The 19,847-nt window shown below is 58.4% G+C and overlaps 1 protein-coding gene across 1 annotated transcript in view; it reads right to left on the bottom strand.

Moving 5' to 3' along the window:
- CELSR1 (cadherin EGF LAG seven-pass G-type receptor 1) overlaps window positions 1-18,527 on the bottom strand; it is a 147,200-nt gene extending 128,673 nt beyond the window's left edge. Inside the window, exon 1 of the mRNA XM_065887276.1 lies at window positions 14,930-18,527. Within this exon, the coding sequence (XP_065743348.1) occupies window positions 14,930-18,527 (3,598 nt within the window). The remainder of the gene's footprint in view (window positions 1-14,929) is intronic.
- Window positions 18,528-19,847: the final 1,320 nt, after the last annotated feature.

Genomic DNA, 19,847 nt, shown 5'->3' with positions numbered 1-19,847 from the left:
AAGCTCCAGGCTCAGCCCCTGCAGACAGGCCCCCACCTACCTCCCTTCCCACCAGACGGTCAACCACCACCCAGCTAAAAGCAACCAACCCCGATCATGGGCACTGACAGGCTAGTGATTTAACAGCATCTTTTCAAACATCAATAAAGTAAACCAAAAAGTATACAAGTTGAAAATAGTCCCAAGCCAGACAGGAGTGATGGCTGCACGGCACTGAGAATGTCCCAAATGCCACTGGACTGTCCACTTCGTGACGGCTAGGTTGCTGGATTTTATGTTCAGTACGTTGTCCTGTGGGCACGCATACACGGTAAACAAGACCGTGCTCAGAAATCACAAGCTCGGGTTTAACTCGTGTTATTAGCTGGCAGCACTAAAGGCTTCCTCCCGAAAAGGATCTGTTACGCCAACCCCAAGAATATTATCAGGCGGTACCCACCGACAGGGATCATGCACGTGTGACCTTGTAAAACAAAACAACGGGAAAGGACACACCGAGAAGCTCCTCTCGCCGCCGCGGTTCCTCCCGGCACTTTCCATGGCCACGTCACTCCCCGTGCTCTTCAGCTCTGTTCTCTCCACCCCTCGCCAGTTTGCACAGTGTTTAAAAACAACTCTCAGGGGCTTCCCTGGTGGCGCAGTGGTTGAGAGTCCGCCTGCCGATGCAGGGGACGCGGGTTCGTGCCCCGGTCCGGGAGGATCCCACACGCCGCGGAGCGGCTGGGCCCGTGAGCCATGGCCGCTGAGCCTGCGCGTCCGGAGCCTGTGCTCCGCAACGGGAGAGGCCACAGCAGTGAGAGGCCCGCGTACCGCAAAAAAAAAAAACAACTCTCAGGACAGGGGCCACACCCCAGGGCTGCGACAGGAAGCTGTGGCCCTAGCTACACGTCACAGTGCCTCCCTACTGCCCCAAAGCACCTGCCGCCGACCCACCGAATCCTACTCAAACCCGTGTCCTGGCTGGGTGAGCCAGGAGACGCCCTTTTTGGTTTTTAAGCGGGAGGTAGAAGGGAAAGACCCCGAGGCTGGGGTCATCAGCTCCAGAGAACACAGACGCAGAGACTCACTGGTTCCGGGGAAGCAGGATGGAGGGCGTCCTGACGGAGGGGTCACTACAGAGAGGGAAGAAGAACCCCCCTGCCGGGTTCCCCAGCTACAGAGAAAGAGTTGCCACACACCAGTTTGGCCCCTGAAGGAGCTTGGTCAGCTCCCACACTGTCCCAAATTCACTTTTGGTTCAAAAAATGCCAGACTGATGAGTGACAGAAACAAAGGGAGGGAAAGCAGGGTCCTGCAGCAAACACAATGGCTTTCCCAGGCCAGACCAGGAACTTGGACAGCTGTCCCGACCCTGAAGCCCTCAGCTTCCTGCCTTCGGGGTCACCTCCGCCTGGTTTTGCCCAAAAACTGACATCATGTAGCACTTGTCATTTTCTACTTAGCAGCAAGTGGCTCTGTCTGGGTCCAGAACCGCTGCCCCCCCCCGTAATCCCGCTTCCTTGGGCATATCTGTTCCACAGTGAGATGCCCTTGCACACGCGCCGTTAACTCTCCACACCCGCCTACACACACACACACACACACACACACACACAGAGGCGTGCATGCACACACCCCTGACCTCCGATGGCCACGTGCTGGATGCACAGGAAATCTCTCAGAATAAACCTTAATATTTTCCATTCTCTCTTCTTTGAAGATTCGGGGGAACTTTCAATTACACGTTAGAGAATTTTCCACGCTTAGAAGAGAGGATGAATCGAAAAGGCGACTCCTACAGTCGGGTCCTGGGGCAACAAATCACAAAAGGCAAAGCAGGGTGAGCTCTCATCTTAAAAACATGCTTACCTGCCCTCACACCGACCTTTTGTTCACTACACATCTGGAGGCATGCCCACGTCCACTAAGCCCAAAGGCCGCTATGATTTCCTGAGTAGAGAGTTAGGAGCCTGTGTGATCACAACCGACAGGAAACCTCATCTGGTGTGATATTCAGTCTAATTAGAGGAGCCTGAGGGGAAGAAGGAAAAGGGGAGGATCCTGATGGGTCAACGCAATAAGGGAGACCCTGCTGTGTTCCAGGTGTTCAGGTGGGCAAACCGTGGGTTCCACTGGGAAAGCAGAACTCCATCACTCGATTTAACAGAAAGAAATCAGTTACGTGCCCGAGCACGCAGGCAGGTGCTATAGCGGGTTGAATCGTGCCCTCCAAAAAGATACATCCAAGTCCCAAACCCCGGTACCTGTGAACGTGACCTGATTTGGAAGTAGGGTCTCTGTGGATGTGATAAAGATATAAATTAAGATGAAGTCGTAGAGGAGTGGAATGGGCCCTCAACTCAATAGGACTGGAGGGACTTCCCTGGCAGTCCAGTGGTTAGGACTCTGCGCTTCCACTATGGGGGGGGCTCGGGTTTGAGCCCTGGTCGGGGAACTAAGATCCTGCATGCCATACAGCATGGCCAAAACAAAAAACTCAGTAAGACTGGAGTTCTTATGACCCAGGAGGAGATGTCGAGACACACAGGGAGGGGGCCAGGTGATAACCGAGGCAAGCAGACCAGGGTGATACAGCTGCAGCCCGAGGATCCTGGCAACCCCCGGAAGAGGCAGGAAGCCCTCCAGCTTCAGAGGGAGCGCCTGCTGATACCTTGATTTCTCGGATCTGTGGCCTCCGGACCGTGAGAGAATAAATGTCCGTTGTTTGAAGGCACCAGTTACAGCAGCCCCCCGAAGCTGACGCAGCAGGTCTGTAACCTTGAAGGACTGGTCCTAACAGAGTTGGCCGAGGGCTTCCCTGGTGGCGCAGTGGTTGACAGTCCGCCTGCCGATGCAGGGGACGCGGGTTCGTGCACCAGTCCGGGAGGATCCCCAGTGGAGAATCACACAGAATGGCCCAAAGCAACCCCAAGACGCCGCCAGAATCTCTGCCCCGGCCCAGACCTTGGAGGGGCAAGGGCTTCGGCTGACCCTTGACCACACGACTGGGCTTCCCAGGGGCTGGGAGGGGAGGGGAGGGGGAGCGACCCTAATGGGTATGAGGTGTCCTCTGGAGGTGACAAAAACCGTTTAGAAAGAGACAGGTGGTGGCTAAACACCACTGTGAACGTACCAAATGCCACTGAATTGTCCACTTTGAAACGGCTTACGTTATGTGAATGTCACCACAATAAAAATACAAAGGGAAGATGATACCTAATTGCTTACGTGTGTCAAAATGCCAACAAAAGTACGCCTGGACCGGCACACATGCCAAGTTGTACTGAACCCGGGACTCGGTCCTGATGGGGGGAGGTGCCAAATGACAGGGTGAGGCTGGGAACGGCAGAACCTGCCCCGCACGCAGGAGGGGCAGCAGTGTCCCCGCCCCGCTGCTGGCCTCCTCCCATGCAGCCGTGGGACCAGGTGGAGGCACTGGCCTCTGGTCTGGATCCCCAACCCCGAGCCAACCTCCTTCCCCAGGATGGGCTGCAAGGCCCTGGGGACACCCGGGCACCCAGGGACCCTTCTTCTCATCCTGGGCCTTAAAGATAAGGTACATACTCATCTTTGCGGTTTCTAACATACAGTTAAACACCAAACAGATTTTACTCACGTACCAGACCCCAAATTTATATTAACGTATCTGCCCCTTTTGCTGTGAACGATGTCAAGCCACAGGCTGAACTCAGAAACACAAAGAATGAGACACCCGGGCTCTGCAGTAGGGGCCATCACAACCCAGAACAAGAGAAAAGGGATCAGGGCGCAGGTCTGGGGGTGGGGGTGGGGGGAACCACAAGGCAAAGGTACCTGCTTCCACTTGTCCAGCACCTGAGTGGCCGGAACAGTTTTGCTTTGTTGGCATTTTCTTAACTGCGGTAAAATGTACGTAAAGTTTAACACTGTAGTCATTTTTAAGTGTACAGCTCAGTGGCACTAAACACGTTACCGTGCGACCAGCACCACCATCCATCTCCAGGGCTCTTTTCATCCAGCAAAACTGAAACTTTATACCCAGCAAACAAACAAACACCCCCCCCATTCCCTCTTCCCCAGCCCTGGTAACGTCCATTCTACTTTCTATCTCCACGAATTTGACTACCCTAGCAACCTCAAATAATCCTACGATATTCGTCCTTCTGTGTCTGGCTTATTTCAATGAGCACAATGTTCTCAAGGTCCATCCACGTGGTAGCCTGTGTCAGAAATTCCTTCCTTCTTAAGGCTGAGTAATATTCCGTGGTATGTAGAGACCACTTTTGCTCATCCGTTCATCCCTCAATGGACACTTGGGTTGCTTCCACCTTTGGCTACCGTGAATCGTGCCGCTATGAACATGGGTGTGCAAATATCTGTTTAAGTCCCTACTTTTACTTCTTTTGGCTGTATGTCCAGAAGCGGAATTCCTGGATCCTATGGCAATTCTGTGTTTAACTTTTTGAGGAACCACCACACTTTTCCACAGCAGCTGCATCATTTCACATTCCCAACAGGGCACAAGGGTTCCCATTGCTCCACACCCTTGCCAACACTTGCTACTTTCTGCTTTGCTTTGTTTTCATAATGGCCATCCTAAAGGTCTGAGGTGGTGTCCCACTGTGGCTCTGATTTGCGTTTTCCTAGTGATCAGTGGTGTTGAGCATCTTTTGCCTGTGGACCATCCGGCTCTCTTCTTGGGAGAAATGTCTATCGTGTCCTTTGCCCGCTGTGTAATCTGGTTGGTTGTTTCTCTGCTGTTGAGCTGCAGGAGTTCTTTACAAGTTCTGGATAATATTCCCTTATCAGATACTGGATATGAAAGTATTTCGTAACAGCTTTTAAACGCGATCATTTCTCAGCACCTGCACGGTACATGGCAAGAAAAAGGTTTCCCAACTCACAGCCCAGGCTGGACCCTTCACTTACAGAATGACACAGGGTAGGAGTCGAGAGGAGGGTCCTGGGCAATGACCCCACCCCCACCCCCATTTCAATGGGGGCACCAAGGCCCAGAGAGGGCCACCCGGACCAGTGTCAGCAATCAGCACGAGGGCATGCCACCCGGGCTTCCTCGCCAGTGGAACCTCCCTCATGCTCCCCCCAATACTGGAGATGGGTCACAACACAGAAGGACAGCTGCTGGGAGGGTGGCCGCACTTGGCCTTTTCCAACGCAGGGCTGCACAGAAGCTGAACTACTTCACGCTATGGAAACGGTCCTGCAACAATCAACTCACAGGGACCTCCCTGGTGGTCGAGCGGTTAGGACTCTGCGCTTCCACCACAAGGGGCAAGGGAGGCCAAAAAAAAAAAAAAACCAACTCACTGATAAAAGTATACTGCTTGGCAAAAAAGCTCTTATCTCCAAATGCTTACGGAGCATATGACTTTATTTACACTACTTGCTGTTAGTTTACCTTAATGAAGTAATAATTTAGAGTGGGTATTTAAAAAATCCTAAAAAGGGCTTCCCTGGTGGCGCAGTGGTTGAGAGTCCGCCTGCCGATGCAGGGGACGCGGGTTCGTGCCCCGGTCCGGGAAGATCCCACATGCCGCGGAGCGGCTGGGCCCGTGAGCCGTGGCCGCTGAGCCTGCGCGTCCGGAGCCTGTGCTCTGCAACGGGAGAGGCCACAACAGTGAGAGGCCCGCGTACCGCAAAAAAAAAAAAGAAAAAAAAAAATCCTAAAAAGACAAGAAAGCTACAGACCCAGCAGTAAAAACCGATTATAAGAAATGAGAGAAAACTCTTGATTGACTGATGGAGGGAGAGCGGGAGGGAAAGAGGGAAGGCTGGCAGGGGGCTCCCTGGCCAGCAGAATCTATGCTCTTGGAGCCGGAAGTCGCCCCGAGGGCACATCACACAGCTGCTCTGTGTGGGCTCATCCGTGCCCACCTCCCCTGCCTGTGGCTCTGACCCCTGCACTGGCTCTGGCTCCTCCCTGCAGCTGGTGCACACCGATCCTGCACTCCACTTTCCTGTGACACAGCTCCACCACAGAAGACCCCATAGAGACTCCTCCCTGCAGCTGGTGCACACCGGTCCTGCACTCCACACTTTCCTGTGACACAGCTCCACCACAGAAGACCCCATAGAGACTCGGGCACAGCTCCCCAGGACCCCCTGCTTCCCCACCCTGCTCATCCGAGGGAGGGGGGAAGGGCCGATTGCTCCCGTGGAATCAGGCCTGACGCACACACGGCCCTCAGCCCTCCTGTTCTGGGCAATGTGGTCACTCGCACCGAGCTTCCATCCTCAGAATCCCCAAACCTAGGCTCCCCCTTCCAGGGCTCAGCCACTGGCCGAAGGTGGGGACTGAAGGGGGTGGTCACCACAGTAGTTAGAGTACTCAGACACCAGGGTCTGGGCCCAGCCCTCCCCACCACCAGCTCGCCGGCCTCAGTCTCCGCTGCGAAATGAGGGTTCTGAGACCCCAGTGAGATGACGCAGGCAGAGCCCAAGCACACAAGCCGGAACAGCGTGGTGGCCGTGCTCTCACGTGACCAGCCCAGATGCCCCGTCCCGTCCGGCTCTGAGGCCAGCCTCCTGCACCGTGGGCCGCTTGGCCCTCGAAGGCCAGGCCCTGACCCCGGACCATGAGCCACAGCAAAGACGAGGAGGGGGGCCCGGCCAGGGAGGGGAGCGGTTAGGGAGGGGGGCCATAACCCCCCAGCTCCCCAGAGCCAGCACAAGGCATTCGGGGACCCGGAAGTGTCCACCCTTTCAGGAAACGTGACGACAGGTGAGGGGCGGGGCAGCCCATCTCAGGTTCCTGCCTATAAAATGGAGGGACTGTCACCTCGCCCACAAGATCCATGGAGAAAGGACACCAGCTCACCTGCTCACCTGAAGTTCACCTGCACCGGCAGCTCCAACGGAAAAGCACGTGGAAAGGTGCCCACAAGGCCAATCCCTGCAGCCTCAGCCGCCGACCTGCCAGGCGCTGAGGATCTGACATGGCGGTGTCCGCCGGCCAAGGGCTAGCACAATGCCCCTTCCACGGGGTCCCCCATCCTCTGTGCGTTCCCAAACCCCTGCACAAGGCCCCCAGCTCCGAGGGACCCCTGTGTTGGCCCACGTGCCCTCCACCACGACGGCAAAGGTTAAAACCCAGTAGCGCAGGGGCTTCCCTGGTGGCGCAGTGGTTGAGAGTCCGCCTGCCGATGCAGGGGACACGGGTTCGTGCCCCGATCCGGGAAGATCCCACATGCCGCGGAGCGGCTGGGCCCGTGAGCCATGGCCGCTGAGCCTGCGCGTCCGGAGCCTGTGCTCCGCAACGGGAGAGGCCACAGCAGTGAGAGGCCCACGTACCGCAAAAAAACCCAACAACAACAACAACAAAAACCCAGTAGTGCAGTGGGTGGAAGGAAAGGTTATTCTAACGTAGTTTGCCTTTAAAGTAGTTGTTTAAATCACGTGTGGGTCTGTTCGTGTGTAGACATGCGTACATGTGTGCCTGTGTATATGTGTACATGTGCGTGTCTGTGTGTTTAAGAAAAAACCATGGCCTTTATCCAGGACATCAAGAGACACTCAACCGAGTGATGAAAATGATAAAGCCTCCTGTTGGGCTTTTCCCAGCTTCAGAATGTTCACGCCCAAAAAGGTGATTAGCCAGGTAGCCGCAAGTTCTTACCTGAAGCAAAAGCAGAATTCAGCCATTGGAGGTTTCCTGAGAACAGCCCATTCCTTCCACCCGGGGCCAAGCCCCCAGCCAAGCATGGAAGGAACTGAGAGTGGCCTGTCCTCTGCACAGGCCCCCTCCCCCCCGCATCTGTCCTCTAAGTGAAGGCAGAAGAGGAGGCCCTTGGCCTTGGCACGTGGCCCCTCCCCCCGGACCCCTCTGGATCATTCCATAAATAATCCACAGATGTGCTGAGCACCTACTGTGCGCCGAGCCTCAGGCCTACAGGGCAAAGCAGGGGGGGCCCGTCCCTCTGTCCACCACAACCTGGGTCCCTAACCCGAGTTACCCCGGTTACCCTTCCAAAACAAACATGCAGAAAGGAAGAGGGTTATTTACTATCCCTCCTCCACCCAATATCCAAGAAGGGCTTTTATAAGAACCTACGTGTTCAGGTTAGAGAAGAAGAAAAAACCGAAAACTATTTTCCCCCTAGGCTGTGAGTTGAAAAGAACCAAGCCAATCTTCAGAATATTTTCCGCACTCTCTGCCCCACTTGATAAAATCTACTTCTGTCTGCGTCCAAGTGCCAGCGGCCCAGCCACACTACACGCCCCGGGGGGGCACAGACTCTGCTACCAGGGCCCCGGCACCCACCCTCCCACCCACCTGGTTCCTTAAGGGGTTTCTGCTCTCAGGTGCATGCCGCAGCCCACACCAAAGTGGACTTTCAACGGTGACACCAGGTTCTGGACAGACTTGTGGCGTCACCAACACCACCTTTCCAGGTATGATATCAGCGCCACCCCTCCTTCCGAAGGGCTCACGTGGCTGCAACGTTTCCCGGATTTAAAGAAAACAGTCTCTCTGTCACCCTCATCGGTACGTGGGGACAGACGGAGACCTCATGTCACCAGGTAGGCAGGGCTGAGATGGGGAAAGCTGGGTCCTCGTGAGTCAGGTCACCTGTGGCCTTCAGCCCCTGCCCATCCCCCCCTGCACTCCTGTTCCCGCATCAGGGGTCCCGTGACTCAAAGAGAAGCGGACGCTGCCGTCCCCGCCCCGACTCCTGCAGCCCCATCGACACTCAGCTCGGCCACAGCAGGCCCTTGACTGCCACTGAGGCCCACCCCCCAGTCCAGTGCCCCCCAAGGGTGCCAGCGCCTGTGACAGATGAACACCTGTGCAAGCAGCGCATTGCAGGACGGGCTAGGACGGCTCTGCACGTTAACTGGTCAACCCCTCTCGACTGTCAACTCTGCCTGCGTCCCCATGGCCATCCCACCTTCCCTCTGAGCTTCCCCCACACCCGGCCACTCAGTCCTCTGCTCCTCAAGCCCCACAACACCCCGGCTCTCATGGAGACCATCAAGGACCTCCCCTTGGCTAACCCAAGTCACACCTCTGTCCTGAGGCCCCCTGAACACCAAAAGCCATCAGCCACTGGTGACCCCCTTCAGGCCCTCACACTCCCTCAGCCTCCAGGGCCTCGGACCCTTGGTTTTGTCCTCCTGCGGGTGTTTATTCCAGCTCCAGCTCTCATGCAGGTCCAGCCTGCCTGGGCCCCCCCAGGCTGCACCTGTCCCATGTCCCCATCATAGGGGTCCTCTGCCCGAGTACCCTCCGCCCCTGCGGCCACGGTGGTCCTCTCTGTCACCCCGGAGGCCACGCTCACCACCTCTGGCTATGGCCCCAGCTGGTCTCGCCTGCCCAGACCTGTACATCCAACCATCTTCACGACAAGGTCAAAGGTGCCCAGCTGCACGGGGTCCAAAGTGGCCTCAGGGTCCTCCCCCGGTGCACGTACCTCCTCACCCCATGTTCACCTGCATGTTCCCAAAAGCACAACCTGAGAGAACACAGCTTGGGAGCCGCCGTCCCGGGTTCAAATCCCAAAGCTGCCACCACAAGCCGGGCGCCCTGGATGCGGGGTCGAGCCTCTGGGGGCCCTGGTCTGCTCCTCGATGAGACGATACCTTCCACCGACGAAGCTGCGGCAGGAGCAGACAGGTAGCACAGGGTCGGGGTGCGGGGTAGTGGGGGAGGGTCCTAGCACGAGGAGCACGTGGGCCGATCAACCCCACCCTCACCTCCACATCTCACCATCTAACCTCCCAAATCCCCTCCATCCACCCACCCCCATCAGCAGCTCAGCTGCGGGGGAGGGGATTCAGCTGGCGGGAAGACATATCACACTCACCTGGGCACAGGGGAGTCCCCAGCCCACGCTCCCCTTGAACTCACTTCCCTGTTTATCGACTGTCCCCACCCAACCTCCCTCTCCAGGGCCTGGCACACAGTAGGCCTGGCACATAGCAGGCGCTCGATAAACAAATAAACACTCCCTTGTTTCTGAGCCAGTGTTTCTGAAAGTATATTGCCAAGTGACGACCTCCAGATACTAAAGCGCCGAGACAGTTCACTAGCTTCCCAAAGTACCTAACTCTTCCGGGGTAAGTTATGTTACTGGAGAATCCAGCTCGACGACTGACGTGGTTTAAGCTGGTCTGACCCTTTTCCACAGGGTAAGATTCAGCAAAGAAGCATAATGCTTGCCTCCAGACGCTGCCTGGTACAATGCCCACGTCCCTACTTCCTTGTTGGCCATCACGGTCACTACGATATCCTGTATTTAACTCGGCAAACACTTTTTAAAACTTTATCAAGCCTGGACGGCTTTATCCCATTGAGTCCCACCAGAGTAAACGGATAAAGGTTATTCAATCTTGTTATTTCACGACTTTCAGTATTTTCTGACGCGTCTGAGTGACTCATGGCCCAATCATTTTTACCCCGCAAAATGCTACTTTTCCCACTCCCACTGGCCCACACGCCCACAAGCACGAGGTCATTTTCCACCAAATGCGGTGTTCCATGATGTGCAGCTTGTGGCTGGACACCCACAGGGACACCCACGTTCAAGCTGAATTTAAAAGGCCCGTGTTACTAAATGACCAACATCTAGAAAAACTACCTAAGGGACTCCACACGTGACAGTCCCGTTGGGTTGCTTTCTAAAATGCAAACACGGCTCTTATAAACATTCAGAGTACAAAAGCCCCTATCGTAGAATTTTAAATCTCATTCAAAAACTGTCACATGTAGGGACTTCCCTGGTGGTGCAGTGGTTAGGAATCCGCCCGCCGATGCAGGGGACACAGGTTCGAGCCCTAGTCCGGGAAGATCCCACATGCCCCGGAGCAACTAAACCCGTGAGCCACAACTAGTAAGCCTGCGCTCTAGAGCCCGTGAGCCACAACTACCGAGCCTACGTGCCACAACTACTGAAGCCCGTGCACCTAGAGTCTGTGCTTGGCAACAAGAGAAGCCACCGCAAGGAGAAGCCCACACACCACAACGAAGAGGAGTCCCCGCTCGACACAACTAGAGAAAGCCCGTGCGCAGCAACAAAGACCCAATACAACCAAAAATAAATTTTAAAATTAAAAAAAAAAAAAACTGTCCCATATAAAACAAACACCATGTATCACTGGATGTTATCTAAAAACGGGAGCAATTTGAATGTGACTATGCTCAGAATCCAGAAAATTTTCAGTGTTTTGTCCTTGGTGGGCTACATAAAACCATCAACACTATCTGCTCCCAGTCCAATGATTGTACTAACGCCCCCATCCAGGCAAAAGGAGCCGCCCTCCTCCCAAGCGTGTCCATCTTAGGTACCACATACCCCATCCCCCTCCCCGACCCCACCACCCCCGCCCCAGTCCCCGCAATCCTGTGCACCTTCCCGGCGGCTCCACTTCTGGAGGCACCCAGCCCTTCCTGGCATGGCTTCCACAAAACCTCGTGGACAGCGGGGCTCTTTTTCTTTTTTTAATTGTATTTTATTTATTTATTTTTGGTTGCATCAGGTCTTCGTGTCTTTCTTGCCGAGCACGGGCTTTCTCTAGTTGCGGCGCGTGGGCTTCTCTTGATGCAGAGCACGGGCTCTAGGCATGCGGGCTTCAGTAGTTGTGGCACACCGGCTCTGTAGTTGTGGCTCGCGGGCTGTAGAGCGCGGGCTTAGTAGTTGTGGTGCACGGGCTTAGTTGCTCTGCGGCATGTGGGATCTTCCTGGACTAGGGCTCGAATCCATGCCCCCTACATTGGCAGGAGGATTCTTTTTTTTTTTTGGCGGTACGCGGGCCTCTCACTGCTGTGGCCTCTCCCGTTGCGGAGCACAGGCTCCGGACGCGCAGGCTCAGCGGCCATGGCTCACGGGCCCAGCCGCTCCGCAGCATGTGGGATCTTCGCGGACCAGGGCACGAACCCGCGTCCCCTGCATCGGCAGGCGGACTCTCAACCACTGCGCCACCAGGGAAGACCCATGGGCTCTGCTTTACAGCACCTCGAGGGCGGTAATAATGCGCTAGAGGCCACAGGCATGGCTGTAAACTCAGGGAAGCCAATCACACTTCATTGAAAATAGCTTGTGAGTTCGAAACCCCAGCTTTCCCCATTGTTTCTTTAAGAAAAACCTAAGGATCCAAGTCTGGTTAATTCAAAGGCTGACCTTTTTGTTTTGTTCTGTTTCTACACACAGCTTTGCTGTTGGGAATTACATATTTTATAGTTTATAATATTTTTTTCTTTGAAGCATTAAATAGTCGTCAAATGGTCAGAGGGTTGTATAGGATCCCAAGGTGCCTACTTAAACCAGGGCAAGGATTCGGCCCTGAAACAATTCAGCTTAACAACTAATTCCTCAAAACTTTTCTCTTCTGGTGGTGCAGTCGTTAAGAATCCGCCTGCCAATGCAGGGGACACGGGTTCAATCCCTGGCCCGGGAAGATCCCACATGCTGCAGAGCAACTAAGCCCGTGCACCACAACTAATGAGCCCGCATGCCAGAACTAGTGAAGCCCGCGCACCTAGAGCCCGCGCTCCACAACAAGAGAAGCCACCGCTCACCACAGCTAGAGAAAGCCCGCGTGCAGTAACGAAGACCCAATGCAGCCAAAAATAAATAAGTTTATATTTTAAAGAAGTAACTAAAATGAAATACAATTAAAAAAACAAGACTCTTCTCTCAGGTAAGATGGGAGTGTGAAGAGCCAGCTTGTTTTGCTTAGATCTGGGTGGATGCCTAGTGCTTCTGCTTGCTGGCTATGTGACCCTGAGGAAGTGATGTAACACCTCTGAGCCTCAGTCTCTTCATCTGTATAATGGGCAGCCACCCAATGCCACTCACTTCCCAGGTACCAGAGAAATAAGTGATGGTGCAGGTAAAAGAGTTTACAAGACTGCTTGATATCCAGGCAGAACCCAGTACAAGGTGATCATCACCATCTGGGAGGGTGGACATGAGGCCCCAGTGCCTGACTGACACGAGGGTACGTCACAACGACTGGAAGCCCAAACTGGATCACTGGGACAATTACATCACAGCATGGAGCACCCAACCCACCTTCAACTGTGGTCCTGGCTGCGGTTCCACCCAGTACGCAAGACGGCCCTCAGTAACTAACCTCTTTTGAACAAAATCCATCTTAAACCCTTTATCCAGCCATCATAGGGGAGGCCACATTCCTGATGTTTCAGACACACAAAACATCCCTGCTCCCGGCATGCACCCATTCCCACTAAAGCACCATATCCCCTGTAAATTCAAAACCCTATGATGTTGCCAAGTCTTTTTTTTTTTTTTTTTTGGCGGTGTTAGGTCTTCGTTGCTGCACGCAGGCTTTCTCTAGTTGAGGCAAGCAGGGGCTTCTCTTGTTGCAAAGCATGGGCTCTAGGCGCTCGGGCTCAGTAGTTGTGGCTCTCGGGCTCTAGAGCGCAGGCTCAGTAGTTGAGGTACACAGGCTTAGTTGCTCCGTGGCATGTGGGATCTTCCCGGACCAGGGATCAGACCCGTGTCCCCTGCACTGGCAGGTGGATTCTTAACCACTGCATCACCAGGGAAGTCCCCCCCAAGTCATTTTTATATAGGCTAAATTTTCCATCCACTCTGCTTTATCTAGCAGGTAAAGCAGTACAGGGGGACAAAGAAAGAGAAAATGCAAATGGAAATTTGTGAAAGAGACTTTCTTTTAAAATTGTTGCTGCTCGGAAAATCCATAACCCTGGTTGACAATTCTCCTTAAAGGCCTATTCCGCATTCTCTACACACGTTCACAACTTCACAAAAGCCACAATGTTCACCTACAGGCAGACTAGGCTGACAACATCAATGCTGCAGTATCGCATGGCCTCAAAACCGGACCTATACGTTCCAGATTTTATAAGCAAACAACTGGAAACTGTTTGCTACCCAATCCTTAGTAAATAAAGAATTACAGCCAAATGCGGAAACAAAATAAATCAGAAAATTAACTTTTTAATTCTTCCAGGGCTCCCACGGGTATGCTGTATTGTAATAATTTATTGTTTAAACAATTCGTCTGAAACACTGACTCCACCCACAGATCCTAACCTTTCTTGGTGATAGTTTGGTCTCCTAATTAAGGTCACCTGCCTGCAGGAGTCACTGAGGGTCTCTTTACTGTTCCCCAATCCACCCCCTGGCCCGGCCAAATCCTTCTCTCTCTCTTCCGTGTCCTCCTGTTTGTCCCACTCTCTGGCCCCGCAGCTCCACCTGACACGGGGAGGTCAGCAGCATGGAGGACCCACCCCTGACTGCCTGGGTCTGGCTGGCTGAGCTGAGACATCCTCCCTCCAGCCCAGAGCGGGCAAGCAGGGTTCCCACACTGGCTCCACCACCAACCCAGGCAGGCCTCTAAGTAACAACCAAATTACAAGTCCACGTCCAGGAGCTGAAGCCAAGATCAAACGAGGCTGCTTTCAAAGAGCTCCCACACAGGCGAGCACACATAAGCCCGACTGTTATAACCTGGAGGAGACAGAAAAGAGGCACGAAAGGAACTAACTCCGCTGTCTTGCAGGGTGACTCAAGGACCCATCCAGCAATTTCCAACAGTCCCACCCAAGAACTAATTGGCACACGGGCGCACAGTGACCTTTGACCTCTCCAGACAGGCATGAGGCTGACTACAAAGCATCACCAAGCCAACCGGACACTCAGATAACCCGAGACCAGGTTTTTACAGCACAACTCGGGAGCCAGACCCTCTGAGAAAAGCCCAGGAAGCCCTGGTCTTGAACTTGAAGAAGCCCAGGACTGCTCCCAGCAAAAACGCTGAGGGCAGCAGTGCGGTGCCCCTCTCACTCTCCTGGCCTGGTTGAGGAGCGCGTCCCGGGCTAGCGTTATCCAACCATCCAACCGGAGGCCACAAATCCCCAGAGCTACCCGGGCCCTGCCTGACTGCGCCCCGGCAAGCCGGGCGGGCTCGGGGCAGGTCCCCGCAGCTCTCCAGGTGGCCCCGCGGAGCCCCCAGGGCCACTCACCGGAAACAGACACCTCCATGAGCGCCTCCAGAGGCCGGTTGTTGTTCAGGTCGGGGCTGAGCTGCAGCTCGCCCGAGGCGGGGTCCAGCAGCAGCAGCTGGAGCTCGTTGCCGTGCAGGAAGGTGTAGTTGAGGCTGTCCAAGAGGTCAGGGTCATGGGCCGGGATGCGGCCAATCACACCAGTGGGGAAGCTATTGGACTTATTGGTGACATAGTTGTTGAAGAGGATCTGGAAGTCCGGCAGGACCGGGGGGTTGTCGTTCTGGTCCACGAGACGGATGCGCACCGTGGCCCGGCTCACCAGGGGGGCCGACGTAGCCTGCACCACGAGCACATACTCCCGCCGGGCCTCAAAGTCCAGCTCGACCAGGGCACGTAGGTCCCCACTCAGCAGGTCAAGCTGGAAGACCTCAGGCACATTGCCTTCCACGATCTGGTACATGATCTGGGCGTTGGGGCCTTCGTCGGGGTCACCAGCTCGAATCCTCGCCACCACGGACCCCACCGGGCTGTTCTCCTCCACAAACAGCTCCAGCTCGTCCCTCTCAAACACCGGAGGGTTGTCATTAATGTCCAAGACGGTCACCTGGATTTCCACGGAGGCGCTAAGGGGCACCGGGTTACCCCGGTCCACGGCCAGGGCACGAAGATTATACACGGCCACGTTCTCCCGGTCCAGCCGGCGCTGGGTGCGGATCACGCCAGATGTGGGCTCAATGTAGAAGTCCCCATCGCCATCGTCGCCGCCCTGGAAGGTGTACAGCAGGCGGCCATTGGGGCCTGAGTCCCGATCCGTGGCCGAGACCTGGAGGACGCTGGTTGATGGGGGAGCATCCTCGAAGACGGAGCCCTGGTAAAAATCCCGCAGGAACCGCGGTGCATTGTCATTGGCGTCCAGGACGAGGATCTCCAGGGAGGTGGTGTCGGACTTCTGAGGGACACCGTTGTCCCGAGCTGTGATGCCCAGCGTGTAGGCGGCCTGGCTCTCGTAGTCCAGCTCCGTCTCGGTGTAGATGGTGCCGGTGTTGGGGTCGATTCGGAACTGCGGCACGGGATCCTCCAGCACGTAGGTGATGCGGGCGTTCTCGCCGGTGTCCTCGTCGGTGGCGCTGATGGTGGCGATGGAGGTGCCCACGGGCCGGTCCTCGCTGACGCTCACGGTGTAGTGCGAGCTCTGGAAGACCGGCCGGTGGGTGTTGGCGTCGGTGACGTTGATGAAGACCTGCGCAGTGTGAGCGCGCATGCCGTCTGATGCGGTTACCGCCAGCACGTACTGCCGTTCCTGCTTGTAGTCCAGTGGCAGCGCCAGCGTGATGAGGCCACCGCCACTCTGGCTGCTGAGCGCGAAGCGGTTCCGCGTGTTGCCGCCGGTGAGCTGGTAGGTGATCACACTGTTAGCATCCCGGTCGAGGGCCCGCAGGGTCAGCACGCTGCTCCCCACGGCTGCGTCCTCGTTCAAGCGCAGCTCGTACACGGGCTGCGTGAACATGGGGTCGTTGTCATTTACGTCTAGCACCGTGATGGCCACGCTGGCGGAGGAGCTCATGGGCGGCGAGCCGTGGTCCACCGCCTCCACCGCGAAGCTGTAATGCTCCAATTCCTCACGGTCCAGCTCCGCACACACGGTGATCCAGCCCGAGCTGTTGTGGATGTGGAAAGGGAAGTCCGCGGCCGAAGCGGGGTCTTGGGGCCCAGCACCGCCACTGCCCACGGAGGCCGAGGCGGTGTCCACCAGGCGGTAGCGCAAACGCGCGTTCTCACCCGCGTCTGCGTCCACCGCCTGAATGTGCAGAACTGAGTGGCCCAGAGGCACGTTCTCCAGCACGGCTGCCTGAAAGGGGCTGCTCACAAATATGGGGGCGTTGTCGTTCACGTCCAGCACCTGCACCGAGACCAGCCCCGAGGAGTTGATGAGTGGAGGCCGGCCCCCGTCCTGGGCCTTGATGCGCAGCGTGTACTCCCGGATGGCCTCGAAGTCCAGGGGGTTGATCACATCCAGGCTGCCGCTCAGCGAATGCAGGTAGAACTGCCCCTTCAGGTTCCCGCTGATGATGCTGTAGTGTATGGCCGCGTTCTGGCCCTGGTCCCGATCTGTGGCCTGCACTCGCAGCACGGGCGTGTTGACCGCCACGTCCTCGGGCACCTGGACCACGTAGCGCTTCTCGCTGAACTGGGGGTAGTTGTCGTTCTCGTCCTCCACCACGATGTGCACGGTGGCAGTGGCACTGAGCGGGCCCGGGTTGCGGCCCTGGTCGTTGGCCTCCACCAGCAGCTGGTAGGAGGCCTCTTCCTCCCGGTCCACCACCGCCCGGGTGCGCACTACGCCCGAGCGCTCGTCGATCTCGAAGACACCACCCGCGCCCTCCAGCAGCCGGTAGCGCATATTGGCGTTGGAGGGCGCGTCGCCGTCGGTAGCGCGGATGGTCAGAACCTCGTAGCCCACCTCCAGGTTCTCGCGCACTCGCTCGCGGTACTCAGACTGCTCGAAGACCGGACTGTGGTCGTTGGTGTCGCTGACTGTGACGGTGAGGTAGGTGGCGGCCGAGCGCCGAGGCGAGCCGTGGTCCACAGCGCTCACTTTGAGTACGTGCGTGTCCTTGGTCTCGCGGTCCAGCGCGCGGGCGGTGCTCACCAAGCCCGTGTCGGAGTCGATGAGGAAGTAGCCATTGGAGCGCTCATCGAACAGCGCCTCCATCTGGTAGCTCAGGCGCCCCGCCTCGCCCTCGTCCGGGTCGTGCGCGCGCAGCTCGATGACCGCGGTGCCCGCCGGCTCGTTCTCAGGCACCGACACCTGGTAGCTGGGCAGCTGGAACTGCGGGGTAGTGCTGCCGCCAGCGCCCCGCCGGGCCCGCCGCGCCGCCCCCGCCCCGACCTGAGGCAGGCTTGGCGGCGACAGCGATGGGGAGGGTGTCCCCGAGGCCGCCTCCAGCGCCAGCTCCACCCGGATGGTGCCGGCCGCGCGCCGCAGGGCACAGAGCAGGCGCAGGCGGGCCGAGCCACCAGGCGGCAGGCAGACAGGGCGGCGTGGGCAACGGGACCCGGCGCGCGGCGGGCAGCCGCAGGCGGGGAAAGTGGTCAGGGCCTCGAGCGCCGAGTGCAGCGTGGCCCCGCCGCCGCCGGGTCCCGGGAAGCAGAACACCGCGCCGGGGCCAGGCACCGTGAGCACAGCCCGCGCGCGCAGCTCCGCGCCGGGAGCTCGTCCGCGCCGGGGCCGGGCGCTGCAACCGGGACCGTGCGCGCGTGCCCGCAAGCGGAGGCTCAGCGCCGTCTGGGCGCTACGGGCAGCCAGGCGGACATGCAGCGGCAGCGGGCGTCCCCCCAGGCGCGCGCAGCCCCGGAGCCCCGCGCCCGGCCCGCGCCGCCGCCCCGCCAGCCGCCCGTCGCGGCTCACGTCCAGCAGCTCCCGCAGCGCTCGGGGCGTGAGCGCCGCGTCCAGCACGTAGGTCCAGCCGGGCCCGAGGGCGAAGGCGCGGGCCCCGCCGGGCACTCGCAGCTCCCAGGCGGCCGCTCGAAGCCCCAGCACCGGTAGGGCGGCGACCGCAGCCAGGAGCAGCAGCGCGGGCAGCACGGGCGGCGGCGGCGGCGGCGGCGGCGCCATGGCCCGGAGCCCGAGCCCGAGCCGGGCGCCCGAGCACAATCCATGCACCCGGCGCGGCTCCGCATCCACCCGGCGCGGCCGGGGGGCGGCTCCCGCGCGGCCTGTGCCGGGCCCTCGGGGCGGCTCGCGCCCCGCCTCCCCGGGGGCCCTGGCGGGGACACTGGGGGCCGGGCTCCCGGTCTCCCCCGCAGCTTCCACTTCGAGAGCACTTTGCGAAAGTTTGCGAAGTTGGTTTCAAGATGGCTCCTCCGCGCGTCCCGGGAGGGCGCCGCGCATCAACCTGCGGTGGCGGCGGCTCTAGGTGGCTCCAGGTGGCTCCCGCGCTGGCTCGGCAGGGCGGCGTGGGAAGCAGGGCGGGCCCGGAGCGGGGCGAGGGCTGCGCTCCCGGAGCGGGCTGGGCCGCACCGCGCTGCTCAGACCCCGGCGGCCGGCTGCTGCCTGGGCGGTGCGCTCGGCCCGCGCCCCCAGCGCCCGCGCTCTCCCCGCCCCTGGCCAGGCCCGGCCCCGCCCCCGGCCCCGCCGCGTATTGTTCAACCCGGGGGGCCGGGGGGCCGGCCCGGAGGTGCGCGCCGGGAGAATCGCTATGGAGACGCGGGGGCGCAGCGGTGACGGGGGCGGGGGGCCGGGTTCACTCCCGGGCGGCCTCCCCCTCCCTGCCTCCCTGGTGGGCGGGGCCGAGGGAGCAGGGCCGGGAAAGGCGGGCTGGGGGGCCCGGTGCGGCTACTGCCAGTGGGGCGGTGGCTCCACTCGTCGGGTGCTGGGCGCGGCCAAAGCCCCCCACCCCAACCCGGCAACACTGATCCGCGGAGTCCGCCGCCCCGGCCTACGCGCGGGTTGGACCCGGGAGGGGAGAGGGAAGGGTGCGGAGGTTCCGTGGAGAAGGTCGGGTCTCCCCGCGGCGGCTGCTGGGGGGCGCTTACAGAGTTACAGCAAAATGCCGGAGGCTAAAGTGCTTTACCCGACAAAACTTCCCTGGACTTTGAAATTCTATAGGCAGCTAACCGGATTCGGGCCCCACTGGGTTTAAAACGAAACTTTTAATCGAAAAGAAAAACAGTCCGGGTTGACACTTGGGATTGGAGCTGGGGATGGCGGGGTTGGGGACGGCGGAGGCGAGCTCGTCTCCCGCGCGTGCGACCAGCCTGAGCGCTCCGTTCGGGGTCGCGCGGCCCAGCCCCGGGGCCCCTCGGCTACTGCCGCAGCGCGGCGGCCGCGAGCGCGGGCCCGGGAGGCGGCGTGGGGCGGAGAACCGAGGGGAGGGGGAACTTAGAACTCCGAGACAGCACGCCGTCTCCTGTGGGGAACAGCCCGGGAAGGGAG

This window comes from Phocoena phocoena, chromosome 11, assembly GCF_963924675.1.
Source record: "Phocoena phocoena chromosome 11, mPhoPho1.1, whole genome shotgun sequence".
Taxonomy (NCBI): Eukaryota; Metazoa; Chordata; class Mammalia; order Artiodactyla; family Phocoenidae; genus Phocoena; species Phocoena phocoena.
Note: the sequence above shows the minus strand (reverse complement) of the source record. Positions and strands in the feature narration are given on the sequence as shown.